Below are 14,662 nucleotides of genomic sequence, written 5' to 3' on the forward strand. Positions count from 1 at the left end.
AAATCTATCCCATAGTATGACTTCTGCAACACACTGCATTCCACAGTTACACTATGTCTGCTCCATTATAGTGCAGCGAATTATTCCCAGAATTCTGACTTTATTCTCTGAATCATATTATTATTATTATTTTTAGCCCTTATATGCACCTCACTGAAAAGAAAAATATATATTTTTTCAACTCTGTTTGGTGTGTATAACAGGCAGGGAAAAACAACCAAAACAGGGCTATCATATATGTTAGGTCCACCCTGTTAAAATGTTTGCCCTTCTTAAGAGAGAAGACAATGACGTGGATTCAGGTGCAAGTGACCATCCAGGATTCTCTCTGGGTGTCGTGCTAAAAACACAGTTAGAATAGCAAAGGCAATGACAACACAGATAGAATAGCAGTAGCAAATGTTCAGGTGAAAGCAACCATTCAAATATTCCTGCTAAATAAATTAATAAATAAATACCACATTATTCAGGTACGAATGCTCCATTGTGCTTGTCTGTGTTTAGCAGAAACTTTCTCTGTGCACTGTGCTGAGAAAAGGAGTGGGAAGACATGACTATAGGGAAGAGGATGGCGAATATGAAATATTTGATTTGGTCTAAGATGCTGGTGATCTAGTGCGAAAGCTACTGGCAGAACATCAGATATATCACCTAAGGTTGTCATACTAAAATGCCAACACTAGACAAATGTTTAAAAGAAAAAGTTTTAAAGCAAACTATGACCCTGAAATGAACCAACTGAAAAAGAGGTATAAAGCAACTAGAACATACACAAATTGTCTTGCAAAACTGTTTATGCAGTGATATGTGCAGCAGCAGCACTGAAAATTGCACATGCATAGCATTTGACATGAGGTCAAGGAGAAAGTACTTTCCTATATTTAACTGACACTGATTTGTTAAAAAAAAATTGTACAAAACTTTATATAACTGAATAAATCAAAAACAGCTATGTAACGATACGGCTCAGGCCCGCAGAGCTCCAATACCATCACCCTTCCTGCAAAATGAGGGGCATACATTAAGCAACTTCCACTGAGCCACCAGTCAGTGGAATGCTTCTCAAAAACCTTGTAGCAGAATTCATATTTTACCTTAATATAGCGAGTTATCAATTATATTTTACACTACAGTGCATTTGAGAAACAGGTCCCAGAAGAAATTGTAGAAAAGGCAACACTGCATTAAAAATCTGCAGAATGTGTAAGAAAAAGAAACTACTGAGGTTTAAAAAAACCCTGAATTTTCAGTGTGAAGGACATCTCACCCAGGACCTCCTCCAGTCAAAATGCTCTTCAGAGCTGAAGCATTCTGAAAAAACTGAGCACAGCAGTTTTATATAAAAGCTAAAATAAATGCTTCTGTATAACAGAGATTGTACGTTCAACAGAAATGAAAGCAAGTGCCAATACCAACAAATTTAAAGTGCCATCACTGCTTTCTAAGACTTAAAAGAGATTAAAACACACCCATTTTGTCTTGTCAAACCTTCCCAGCTGTCCAAATTATTATTACAGCTCAATAATTGGCCTCATCTTTTCTTTTATACAGATATTTGGCATTAAGCAGGCCTGTACGCCCTCAAAAGCCATGGACACTTGAACTGTAGTAGTGTTTCAGTCTCTTACTACTGCCAAATGCTCGTTATAGTTTACGCTTTTTCCCATTAGCGTCAAAAATCAATTACCCCTGAAGAATTGACAGGAAAAAGTAAAGAAGTGTCTTTGTTCCCAGTCTTTTATAATACCTGTACAGTTCTGGGAGAAATCCACAGTAAGTGTCAGTCAGGTATATCTATGCAGAGTTTAGGGGGAGGTTCAAAATATCTCCCAGGACTTGGCATGATTTCCACCTCTTTGTGGAGGAACATGGGAGTGATTTTAAGAGGTTCAGGAGCAGAAGGTATCTCTTCAAATGTCTCAGAGTCGTCATGCTGTAGGTTGTAAGAGATGTTGCCGTACTCTCGCAGGAAGGGTAAGAGCTCCAACAGGAAGAGGCAGAAGTCTTTGCGGATGCCAAACCACCCTGTTGAAAGAAAGACAGCTTTATCATGAATTAGAACAACAATACTGTGTTATTTGCAGGGATAATAGTTATAATTCTGTAAATAACAGAACAGTACAACTAAGTCAATATGTTTAGGTAATAACAAACTAAATGATTATATATAATTTACGCACAGTGATTCCCGCCCTTCTGTCTGAAGGTGGTAGTCATGAGAGTGATCAGTGAGACCCACAAAGGCACAAACACAGACACATAACTCAGAGTGTTTTGCTTATCCAGCTTATAAACCAGCAAGATCTGAGGAAAACAACAAAGAGGGAAAAAACTATGAATTCACACTGAAGGCAATCACAGACAGTCAGTTCAGTACAATGCACCTAGAGTTCTGAGAGGATGTCTGATGATGAAGTTTTAGTTTATTTATTGAATGGAGTCCAGAATCGGAAGCACTAGGGCCATCAAACCCAATCAGGCTGCACTCTAAAGAATAGTATAAACATGCCCCGTTACTGAGCAGCATCAGCTTTAACCAAGATGTATCCCTTGCTTGATTTGGTAAATCTAATTTGGTGAAATTTGTTGAAATTGATTACTATGAAGCTTTTAAACGCTGACTGCTAAATTAGTACAACTGAGTGACTAAAAGAAATCCAACGACTTTGCTCAGGGTTACTAAATTACCAGCAAAACTGCCTTGTATATAACTTGCCCTTTGTTAGAAAAAAACAATACACATCCATGAAAAATGAGGGCTGATTCAGCCAGAGTGATTATCTGAATCCAAGCATTATCATACTGCCTGGAATTTAAATTTACAGATTAATGTCTTCCAGTTCAGTCCTCAGTTACCCCATATGGTGCATACCAGCTCCTGATAGATGGACCAAGGAACCATATATGCAAAATGTGAACTGTGGAGGACACCAAGGACTGTAATTGGAAAACTTGACTGAGCAGACAAACCTAAGAGCAAATTACTCAGATATTCAAATTCAGAAGATAAATAGACCTCAAAGGTGAGGAGTGGCACCACAATGGTCATCCAGCTCACAGCCACAGTGACGTAGGTGCGACGTTGCTCTGCAATGATTTCCATGGAGCGGAGAAAGAGCATAGACCACACAATATAGTACAGCACCACTAGACAGAGGAAAGACATGAGGACCCACAGCGGCACACACACCACCTACACATAACAGAAACATGCAATGAATAATTCTAAATCATTCAGCATACCAAAGAAAAGCAGTATGCTAAGAAACAATTCACAGATTTTTTGAATGTTATATTTCTTAGGAAAAAAAAAACATTAAAGACAGTACTCAAAGTTACTTACAAAATAGCTGCGAACATGTGATTATTTACATTAAGCTATAAGACAGTGAGGCATGCATGTGGTTTTAACACTTTTGTTTCTCTCTGTTTGCTTAGGCTGCTGTTTTATGAACCACTAATCCGTGTTGCTCCTACTAGAGGAGAGGCAGGACTTACAAAGCGCCTTTATTTGAATCCAGGAATTTTCTTTGTCTTCCATTAAACTAGCTGTAGAAAACTCTGAGCAGGACGTTGATATCCACTGTCATCATTTAATATGAAATGACACTTGTGTACTTTAACTGTTATAATAGTGAATTGTCTTGATCAATTTGGTAGTGTATAATGTTCAGTGTCTACAAGCCTAAAACGAAAAAGTCTAAAAGGATGGTCTTACCAGCCAGGACCAACCGATGATTTTATCCAACTTTAAGGCAATGAAAATGAATTGGAGAATATTGACTGAACACATAATCTCCAACTGAGAGAGAGAGAGAGAGAGAGAGAGAGAGAGAGAGAGAGAGAGAATTACAAGTCCATATCACATTGCTAAAAAAGTGTGACACATATGCGGTACAGATTCTAACGTACAATACATATATTAGTACATGAGTTAGAATTGTGCAAGGAAAAAGTTTCATTGCTAAAAACAATGGGATCCAAATGTGCATTGAAATACACTCATCAGACATAACAAATTATATCGGACTGATTTTACTGGAGGAGCTGAGAAAGACATGAGGACACAAGACAGATGCCTTATTCTTGTTGGACTAGTAGGCAAAATGTTAGTGATAAGCTTTGTTGAAAACTTATAATAAGGTTTTTGAGAGTTAAGACCGATTTACACTTCTGCAGTTGAATTGACAAAGAGCCTACGCCATAGGCTACGCAAGGGCCCTATACCATTGTGAGCGTTTATATTCTGCGTCGCTCTGCAGTTGCACCACTAGGGCTGAATCTCAAACATCTTCCTCTACACTACATAGTACACAATGCAGTTGTGTAGAAGCATTAGTTTTACAGTCTCTATAGTGTAGAGAAAAGGAGTTTATGTTCCTGTACTTCTTCGGTGCCACATAAACAATGTCCGTCTAACTACTGACCAATACAGTTGTTGCTGTCTGCATTGATGTGATGTGTAGTTACATTTCTAGACAGGTGAGCATAAACGTATTGCCTACAGCATAGGTTCCACACAGAAATATAAATTGGGTTATACTAATGAATGAGGGCCACTGGTAGCTCCTGCTAACTTTAGCCAGATTAGCTCATTTTAAGCCTTAGACATATATTCAGGTAATAAGTGCTTTTCTCTCTGTTGCTGTGTGGTTAAAATGGTTAGAGTATCACAAAACTACCTTTATGCTTGTAATAACACTGCCCAGTGTGTGATGTAGCATTTGATTTGATTATACACATTCCCCAGGCTCAGCACTGAGGTAGTGTTTATCACTAGAAGCCCGAGAGCTGGTCATGACTGATGTGAGTATCCCTCAATACAGAAGTGGTGCGAGTGAGTTGATTTCATGACAGTAATATAAACATGAATTTAACTCAGCAACAGGTAAGTGGACCCGATGTGACAAAAAAGCATATTCCTAAATAGTATTCCTTTAAGCTGGCCTCACTCTCAGGATTCTGCCAGTTGTATTCTGACTGGCTGTCCAAATACGCAAACATGACCTATCACAATTCAGTTATTTTGGCATGTCTTTCAATTAATGTCAAACCAGTACCAGAGATATGCCAAAATAGCAGACTTGTGATTGGTCCTTTTGCATATCAGCCACATTTCTTTCCCTGCAGTAGTAGTCAGTTATTGTCCACATTAAGTGGTGAGAATTGTAAGAATAGGTCAGTAGAGCTGAGGAAATTGACAATGAGTGTAGAAAATGGCAATTTTAATGTTTTGGCTGATTAGGATATATCTCAGTCAAAAGAATTTTCAAACAAGAAAATGTTTAATAACAAATGTATAATAAGTGTGTAATAATATGGATATTTGATTATAAATGTACTGTCATTTCTTCGTCACGTAATAATATAATTTTGATGTAGAATCTGAAAATTATATATTTTTTCAAGGTCAGGAAATCAAATACAGGTACAGGAAATACATTTACTGCTAGCAGTGGAAAACACCCTATGAGATCCTCTATTTTGTAACAAAATGTCATAGCTTGTTGCTTTTGCTGCAATCTAACAGCCATGAATAAAAAATGTTGTTGTATATGTGGCTCTGTGTTTGAGCTGTCAGACATCTGTGGACGGTCCTAAGAGCACAGTATATATCTTTTGGATGCACAGCTACCAAAATGATTTAATTAAAATAAATAATTCGTTAAAAAATATGGATACTCCATAATTGAGGAGGCATTTAACATCTTTATTGAGCTAGCTATTTCTCTCACTTATTCAAAGTTCAGTACTTAGTTTGATGTATATTATACTTCAAATTAAATACTACTGTGTAATCATAACAACCCTAATTCCTAGGTCACAAATTTACATTTGTGAATTGACCATATCAGGAAGTTATTTTATTTTGTCTTTTTTTTTTTTTTTTCTTCACTGAAACACAAATTGAATTCATTCTCAGATGGACTCATTAGCGGCTGCTGTACAAACTTCAAAGTGAATGCAAGATCATGTGCACAATACCATCAACGCAAATGAGGGAAATAATTGCTCAGAAATACTTAACATTTAAAAGCATCAATATTCTCTCAAGTGGTTATACACAAAACAAAATTTATAATGAAAAACTACAAAAGATGCAAACTGGAAGGAGTTTCTTTAGTTATATTATGGACCCCACTGTATCTATTAAGCAGTGTGTTTGCATGTGTGTTCTTGTTTCACACCTCCAGTGACCTGTCATGACGGAATCCCCACACGCAAGCTGCCACTGACAGAGGTGAGACAAAGAAGAGAGGCATGAAGATCAGCAGCCAGTTAGGGTCAGATACGTTCCTCTCAGTCGTGTCACATACGAGCACTTCAAACATCAGCAGAAGAATGTGAATGCCCACTGCTATCAGCATGGCTTTGAACTCCACACAAGTCTCACCCTCCACTCTAAATACAAACACAAACACAGACTAATAGTAATAAAGTGGAACTATATAAGAATTTGAAATTAAGTTATTACAGTAGGAAAAGATATTTATGATACTGGATTATATGACACCTAAAGGAAGTTACTGATCTGTAACACACCTGCATCGGGGGTTGTGAGCCCACACACAAGTGCCAACAGAGGCACCGATGACAACCGTGAGCTTCCACAGCCAGATGGGAGTGAACACAGCCCAGCAGCTCCACTGGATAACTCCATCCAGCTTCAGAGCCAGCAACACGGAGAACAACAACAACGAGGCATAAATGAGGAATTTGCTAAAGGACAGACAGAGATAGCATGCATACATTATTTGTTTATATATTTATTTATTTATATTCTTATTTGTACAGTGTAGTACTGTGTCAGTATGACACTGGAGTCATTTAACAAAAGTGGTTGGTTGGATACATTGCTAAATGCATCAAATAAGATTCTGTCAGTAACTACTGTGACTGCTCAGGGGGTGGGTGGCGACCATGGTGGTCCCCCTTGAGGAACTGGTCAGTAATATGTCTATCTGGTAAGGTTCGCTAGCTGAAGATTTCTTGTATTATTCTATGAAGGCTTTATTTAAAAGTAATCTCTACAATAATCTGGTATTACACCACAATCAATCTTTTTATTAAAAATGTGTGACATTATTTATTAGTGACACATTACGTGTATATGAACTGTATTCTGACCTCGTCCCCGTGCTGTGGAGAAGCCTCTCGCTGCAGCCTGTAGGAAGGCGGAGTTGGACATCCAACCCCGCCCACATCCAACCCCGCCCTCTCACCACGTCAGAAGCCACACCCGTGGCCTAGTGATTTTCTATGTCCCAAATGGTGCTCTAGTCACTATATACCACACTATTTTAAGGTAGTGTCCGAAATTGTTCCCTACCCTCGTGAATTCGAACACAGCTCACGCTCGCGCCCTAAAAACTCTCAAACAGAACGTTTTTACGGAAAAAGTAACAGCGCACGTTATGTCGGTGAGTAAAAACATTTAGTTTGTAAGTATAATTACAAAGCTCGTTGTTGTCAGTGTTTTTGCTAGATACACGAACACGTTATAAATACGTTATTTCAGTATGTACTAGTAGGGTCATAGATAAATACACGAATATTCAACTGCGGCACGCGTGTTGTGTGATTGATTTAGCCAAATAAGTAACAGAGTTACTGATATTTAATTACACAAAGAAAAAACTTGAGACAAGACTAACAAGACTTTTGACTTAAAGAAAAGCTCACAAATGTAGTTACAATGAACATGAATATCACAGATAAACTGTAATCTCCTTTTATGTTTTATTGTTTTATTTTTTTCAGCATCCAGCCCACGTTCAGGCCACATTTGACCCTTCAATGTTCAATGTTCTCAGCTGTATCTATGGGATGTTTCAGTATGCACTCTACATGGCCCTTGATTGGCCTTTTGACTTCAGTCAGGTGATTACTTCAGATTAGGACTTTTTTGAGGATACATTTCCAGTAAAGCTTTAAACTGCATTCTAAACTTTGTCATTTGTCCGTTAGAGTGACACCCCACAGCTCCGTAGGTGGTGGTGCCGGTTACTGTCACCTGCAAGGTATATACACCTGTTACTGAAACAAAAATATTTACATACACATGCAGCTTTCTCTCAGACACATTGTACATTGTACTGTGATGTTTTACATTTTGGAGAGACCACTTGTTAAAGTCGTTGTATTGAGTTATTTAAATTGGTTTTGTTTGATTGGTTTATTGCAAACAACGTAATGTTTGTAAATGTAGCTGATAAACCTAATTTTCTATTATCTTACATCATTGATATTCCAGCTGTATTTTAGAACGGTGAGCTCTAATGTACAAGGAAAGGCCAGTAAACAGAAGAAGGGAAAGACTGAGGAGCTTTCAGGGTCTGATGGTTTATTTGAATTTATAAGGACACATGTCAGTGTGTAACTAGTGTGACTTAAAGCAGTTATTTATAGCATCTGATGAGCTCAAATTAGACATGGTCCATTGTTAAATAGTATTTATATTAATTTCAGTCTGGATTTCACCTTGTTTTTTTCTGTTAACAGTAAAGGAGACAGAATGTTTACCGTCTCCATTGAGCAGGTGTTTATTATGTGTCTGTTCTTGAAGCTGAACTGGGCATTTCAACTTTCATTTTGCTTAATGTGCAATAGAATTCACAAATGAGAAAACTGGGGTTTGTTTTAATAAATGAATTGGAATGTAGGTTCTGTGGTAAATTTACATTTAGCTTTTTTGTTTTACTAAATTTAAATACACTGTAAAACAATATCTGCATTCTTCTATAATGTCTTCAACAGATGCCCCTCACGGTCCTGGAGCAGATTCTATTAGAGGTCGTCCTGGAAGAGGGGGACCAAGCTTTTTTAAAGCTCTCCCTGGTGTGTTGCCTCTTCCAGGACACTGTTGAAAGACAGTCATTCCGGGCCTAAGCACATTTTCAGTGGTTTGACAGTGAGTATAAAGTGCATTATTGTGTTTCAGTAAACTTTATTTTAAGATGTTTGTACTCCTTATAAGAAGAGGTGGTAATCTCTATTAATTCTCAAATTCGACACATACAGCTGTTGTGACTTGGAAACTCTACAGCACTGAATACAAACAACAGTTTCACACAGTGTATGGACTGGAGCGCTGCCTGTGCTGTAGAGGGACATATAAAGACTGTTTACCGGGTTTGTGTACAGCGTATGAAGTTTGAGAATTGTTTCTTTTGCCAGTGGTTGCAAAAAAGTTGACAAATAAATGTTTTATGATCAGAAGATTTTGTTGGAATTTTGCAGTCAAAAGCAGTGTTGCTGGCTTTGATAATAATAATAATAATAATAAAATAAATACATTTTAATTATACAGCATTTTTCAAGGCCTCAAAGCATTGTGCATGCGTTACGATACAGAGTACAAAGAACATCAAAAGACAGACAAGATAAGGAAGTAAAATAAGAGAACATATTAAAAGTATGCTTCTGTTTATTATTTGTTGTCCACAGGCTGCTTTGGGCATGGGAGACATGGGGAACTTGTGGGGTATCACAGCAAGGACATGCATCCTGGGTTCTGCAGCCCATTCTGCCAACAAGTTTATGAAGATTTGTGTGTGTGTGTGTGTGTGTGTGTGTGTATATATAGATATATATAAAAAATGTTGTAAAGACTTGAAAATAAAAAAATAAAACTACTGTGCCAGTTTTTCCTTGTCTTTAATACAGACTGCACACTTGTGACTTAACCACATTTTAGAGTTCTACATGCCACTGCCAATAAGGATATTCTATTTGACTATATTTCAAGCAACCGCGACTATAGGGAGTTGTGAATGGAGTGCTAAGTTGTGTAATGTGTTTCTCTTTCTTCTTATTGAAACCAATCCTGCACGACTGGACATCTGAACATGTATTATATATTTTATTGCAGCATTTTATTCACTTGGACATATGGAATATTGTCATTAGCATCATTATCTCTTTAGTTTTTACTTTTATTTCACAGCCTGGCTAATTACCCTTAGACATCTCTAACCACTCACAGGCAGTAATTATTAATCATTATGAAATAAGTGGTACCTCTAATATGTGTGAATACTTATTTGTCTGAACCTCTAAACACAGACGTTTAAATACATATGAAAATGGTATAAGCTTCTAATAAATTGTATGCAGACAAATAGCATCACCTATGGAAATCTGTGTGTTCTTAAAATGAGAAGATGTTCATGACCAGGCAGCGATGCTTATATTTTCAAGGCACTGTACACTTATTAGCACTGGATTTTATTATTGTTTTGCAGTCAGCTGTGCACTACATACACTACATAACAATCCACCATGTCATAGTTGGCATATCATCACCACTCGTTGTGGCCGAGAATAACCATTACGAATAATAAAATTAACGATTTTTGGGACAAGATATTAACTGAATGGAGAACAGTATTGTAATGAATCCTGAACGATATCCTCCGTTCACCCTACCATTCATAATAATAGTCTGCCAACCACTGACAACAACGACAAAAGTTAATTCAAATCAGGTATAAATCAGGTAATCTTTTTAACAGATGCCCTCAGCGGAAAAACAAAAAAGCACCTGAACAGTGTAATAATTAATAAAAGACGTATATGCGTATTTAATGTGCTACTCAGTGTCGCTAAACATGTCTGCGTTCAAGTGCCACACAGTGCTTATTGAACACGTCAGAATTAGAAGGCGTGGCTGGATGTGGGCGGAGTTGGATGTGGGAGGAGTTGGATGTCCAACCCCGCCTTCCTACAGGCTGCAGCGAGACATACTTGGTGCTGTGCCTCGTTAATAAAAAGTGTCAAGGTTGCAACATTCAAAACATTAAAGTGAATGGGCGTGGCTAACGAATCGGATATGTGTAAATTATTTAGAAATACTGACTACAAATAAGAAATGTATTAAAAATGCCGTGTTTACAGAGCTATGTTTTATCACACCGAGGCGTGGAACGGCGCATGCTTAACTTCAGCAGTTTACACTAGGGTTATAAACCCTCTTCAACAAAAATTTGGGGAGACTTTAAACATATCGCCATTTAAAACTCTCAACTTTAAACCAATCAATTGATTCATACCATTTTGTTACAAACAAACGAATAATTGTGTTATGCAGAGAATAGACGGTTTACTCTGTGTGCTAACGGTAACGTTAGACCTTATTTTTAAGTGACTTAAAACTTCTTTTACAGCAGTTTCTTAGAGCAGTGCTCGTTTCGGTGTCACTGGTCACTGTTCAAAGGTAAAACCTCACTAAATGTGTAACTTGAGTCAGAGCTCGGAGCTCATCGAACAGAAAGTGAAATGTAATTACTGCGTTAGCTTTAAGGCTAACTCGCCTAAACCTGAGCTGCAAGTTCCACTTACCTGGCGTTAAAATCCTGAAACAGTCCTCTTAGATTCATGATAAAAAAATACCAGCATGTATTAATTTACTCCATCGCTGCTAAAGTTAAGCCCGGTTCACTAACAGCAGAGACATCACACACAGCGACTTCTTCAGCTCAGAGGCTGAAGCCACTCCACTGTTTCCGCCGAGGAACGCGGCCCAAACCGCGAACAAATTAAAAGTCTCTGCTCTTTTATCTTGTCGTCCACTTTCCTGTCATTTTTATACCAGTTTACAAGCATTTGTATGTTACCATGTTACAATGGAAGTGTTTTATAACCGATTTATGAAACCGGTAATTAATTAGGTTATAAAAAATTCCATTAATAGTAATAAATGACTAAAGAGAGACCACATTAATTTGTAGCTTTCTGTTAAAAGTGCGGTCTTCTCCAACAGTCAGATTAATCAAATAGCTGGTCATCCCTCTTTTATTTGAGATTATTTAACAGCTTTCTCATGTGTCCCACTTCCTCTGAGACACATGGTGTCAGCCACTGCTTCTTTCCAAACAACACCGGACGGCTCTTCATGTTTGGAGGAGAATGCTACACGTCTTGGTGTATTATATTAGCTAACCGTTGTTGTGGTTTCCAAAGCCTGTGTTTTCCTTTTGAGACAGTGTTTGCAACGTCATCGGTTACATTTTGTTAGGAAAATGTAGTGGAAAAATCTACCAGCTGCCAAACCACAAGTACACCCAAGCAGAGTCTAGTAGAGTAGGTACCATGCAAAACAAGTGGTAATAGACTCCTAAATTAATCATAAACTAAGCCATTCATAATTTATATATATATATATATACACACTAATTTAATACTGTAATGTAGTGCCGTTTTATCTAGCCATTGGCCACACATTCATATTTTTTTATATTATTTAGTAACAAGTTACACAACTTTAATCAAGTATTTGTGGTTTATTTTTTATATTGAGGGGGAAAACAATACATGTTCTTCATATATTTACAAAGTATGTAAAGGATACATTAAACAATATGCTATATCTTCCAAAATGAAAACGTAACTTCAAGTAAAGAGTGGGATAAAAAAAAATAATAATAACTTGGTCCAAAACTATTTCAAATAGGACAGTCAGTGCAAAACACATTTGGTTTTGTACTTTTCAGATGTGTTTCAGCTTACACTGCTGAAAGGTGCTTTGTACTATAAAAATTCAATAAAAACACATCAACATAAATAGGGCTTTGCAAATGAGCCATACATTGAGACTCTTGCACAGATGCAATGGAAATAATTTAAATGTATTACATACACACTTAAAAATTATGGTTCTACAAGGGTTCTTTAAAGAAAATGGTTCTATATGGAACCATGAACACTTATGCATGATTAAAGGGTTCTTTGCTTCATGGAGGGGTTCTTCAGATTGATGGAGAATGTGCTACAGGTGGTTCTATACAGCTCCTTTTAGAGAAGGGTTCTATAAGGGAACCAAAAATGTTTCTTATATTGTTACAAGCTTGAAAACTTGGATCATGCAAAATGTTCTTCATGTGTTCAGTGTTCTATATAGACCCATATCCTTTAATAAAAAACACTTGAAGAACCATAATGTTTAAGAGTATACTTGCTACACAAAACAAAGCTTTGTGCACACTAGAAAACAGTTTCAGCATAAAGCAACATTTACAACGATGCTAATACAGAACTGTAAACTATCAAATACTATGATAAATCTTTCTTGTATGGATTGTCAGTATTCCTCACACACACACACACACACACACACACACACACACAAATTATGCAGACACAGCTTTTGGCAGCTGATATCTTCATACGGCCATTAACAGAGACTTGTGTGCTGAAAATAAAAATAAATTTAAATAAAACACATACATACAAAAAAAAAAAAAAGAAAAAAAAAAACACAGAAGGTCTCAAAACGAGCAGAAATCTCTGCTCATCTCTGTACGTGTCTGTATTTGAGACTGGAAACAAAACATTACACTTGATGTATACACCAATCAGCCAAAACATTAAAGCCAACTCCTTGTTTCTAGACAGGTGAAGCAGCCATCTGTTCTGTCATTTAAGCACTAAAATATGGAAGGTGTTACCAATTAATATTAGTCAGGCATCATATGTTTCTAGCTTTAAACATCAGATGAAAATGGTTTAATTTAACTTAACATCCTATTAGTAAATGCTTCTTTCCAATTGAGATTTTCATTCATTCATTATCTGTAACCCTTATCCAGTTCAGGACGGCGGTGGGGGGGCGGCAGTCCTTCACAGGGCAACACACACGCACTCACACCTACGAACACTTTTGAGTCACCAGTCTACCTACCAATGTGTGTTTTTGGAGCGTGAGAGGAAACGGGAGCACCCGGAGGAAACCCACACAGACACAAGGAGAACACACCACACTCCTCACAGACAGTCACTCGGAGGAAACCCACACAGACACAGGGAGAACACACCACACTCCTCACAGACAGTCACCCGGAGGAAACCCACGGAGACACAGGGAGAACACACCACACTCCTCACAGACAGTCACTCGGAGGAAACCCACGCAGACACAGGGAGAACACACCACACTCCTCACAGACAGTCACCCGGAGGAAACCCACGCAGACACAGGGAGAACACACCACACTCCTCACAGACAGTCACTCGGAGGAAACCCACACAGACACAGGGAGAACACACCACACTCCTCACAGACAGTCACTCGGAGGAAACCCACGCAGACACAGGGAGAACACACCACACTCCTCACAGACAGTCACCCGGAGGAAACCCACGCAGACACAGGGAGAACACACCACACTCCTCACAGACAGTCACCCGGAGGAAACCCACACAGACACAAGGAGAACACACCACACTCCTCACAGACAGTCACTCTGAGGAAACCCACACAGACACAGGGAGAACACACCACACTCCTCACAGACAGTCACCTGGAGGAAACCCACGCAGACACAGGGAGAACACACCACACTCCTCAAAGACAGTCACCCGGAGGAAACCCACACAGACACAAGGAGAACACACCACACTCCTCACAGACAGTCACTCGGAGGAAACCCACACAGACACAGGGAGAACACACCACACTCCTCACAGTCAGTCACCTGGAGGAAACCCACACAGACACAGGGAGAACACACCACACTCCTCACAGACAGTCACCCGGAGGAAACCCACGCAGACACAGGGAGACCACACCACACTCCTCACAGACAGTCACCCGGAGGAAACCCACGCAGACACAGGGAGAACACACCACACTCCTCACAGACAGTCACCCAGAGGAAACCCACAC

At 38.5% G+C, this 14,662-nt stretch overlaps 1 protein-coding gene across 1 annotated transcript; it reads right to left on the bottom strand.

Annotated features, from left to right (window-relative positions):
• Nucleotides 1–276: 276 nt before the first annotated feature.
• On the bottom strand, nt 277–11,538 carry tmem185 (transmembrane protein 185). Its single transcript, XM_066681422.1, has 7 exons — nt 11,341–11,538; nt 6,544–6,720; nt 6,189–6,402; nt 3,719–3,802; nt 3,017–3,193; nt 2,181–2,304; nt 277–2,025 (listed from the first exon to the last, which is right to left on the bottom strand). The coding sequence occupies exons 1-7, from the start codon at nt 11,376–11,378 to the stop codon at nt 1,781–1,783; spliced, it is 1,059 nt and encodes a 352-aa protein (XP_066537519.1). The 5' UTR covers nt 11,379–11,538; the 3' UTR covers nt 277–1,780.
• Between the last annotated feature and the right edge of the window lie 3,124 nt (nt 11,539–14,662).

This window comes from Hoplias malabaricus, chromosome 9 (assembly GCF_029633855.1).
Source record: "Hoplias malabaricus isolate fHopMal1 chromosome 9, fHopMal1.hap1, whole genome shotgun sequence".
Taxonomy (NCBI): Eukaryota; Metazoa; Chordata; class Actinopteri; order Characiformes; family Erythrinidae; genus Hoplias; species Hoplias malabaricus.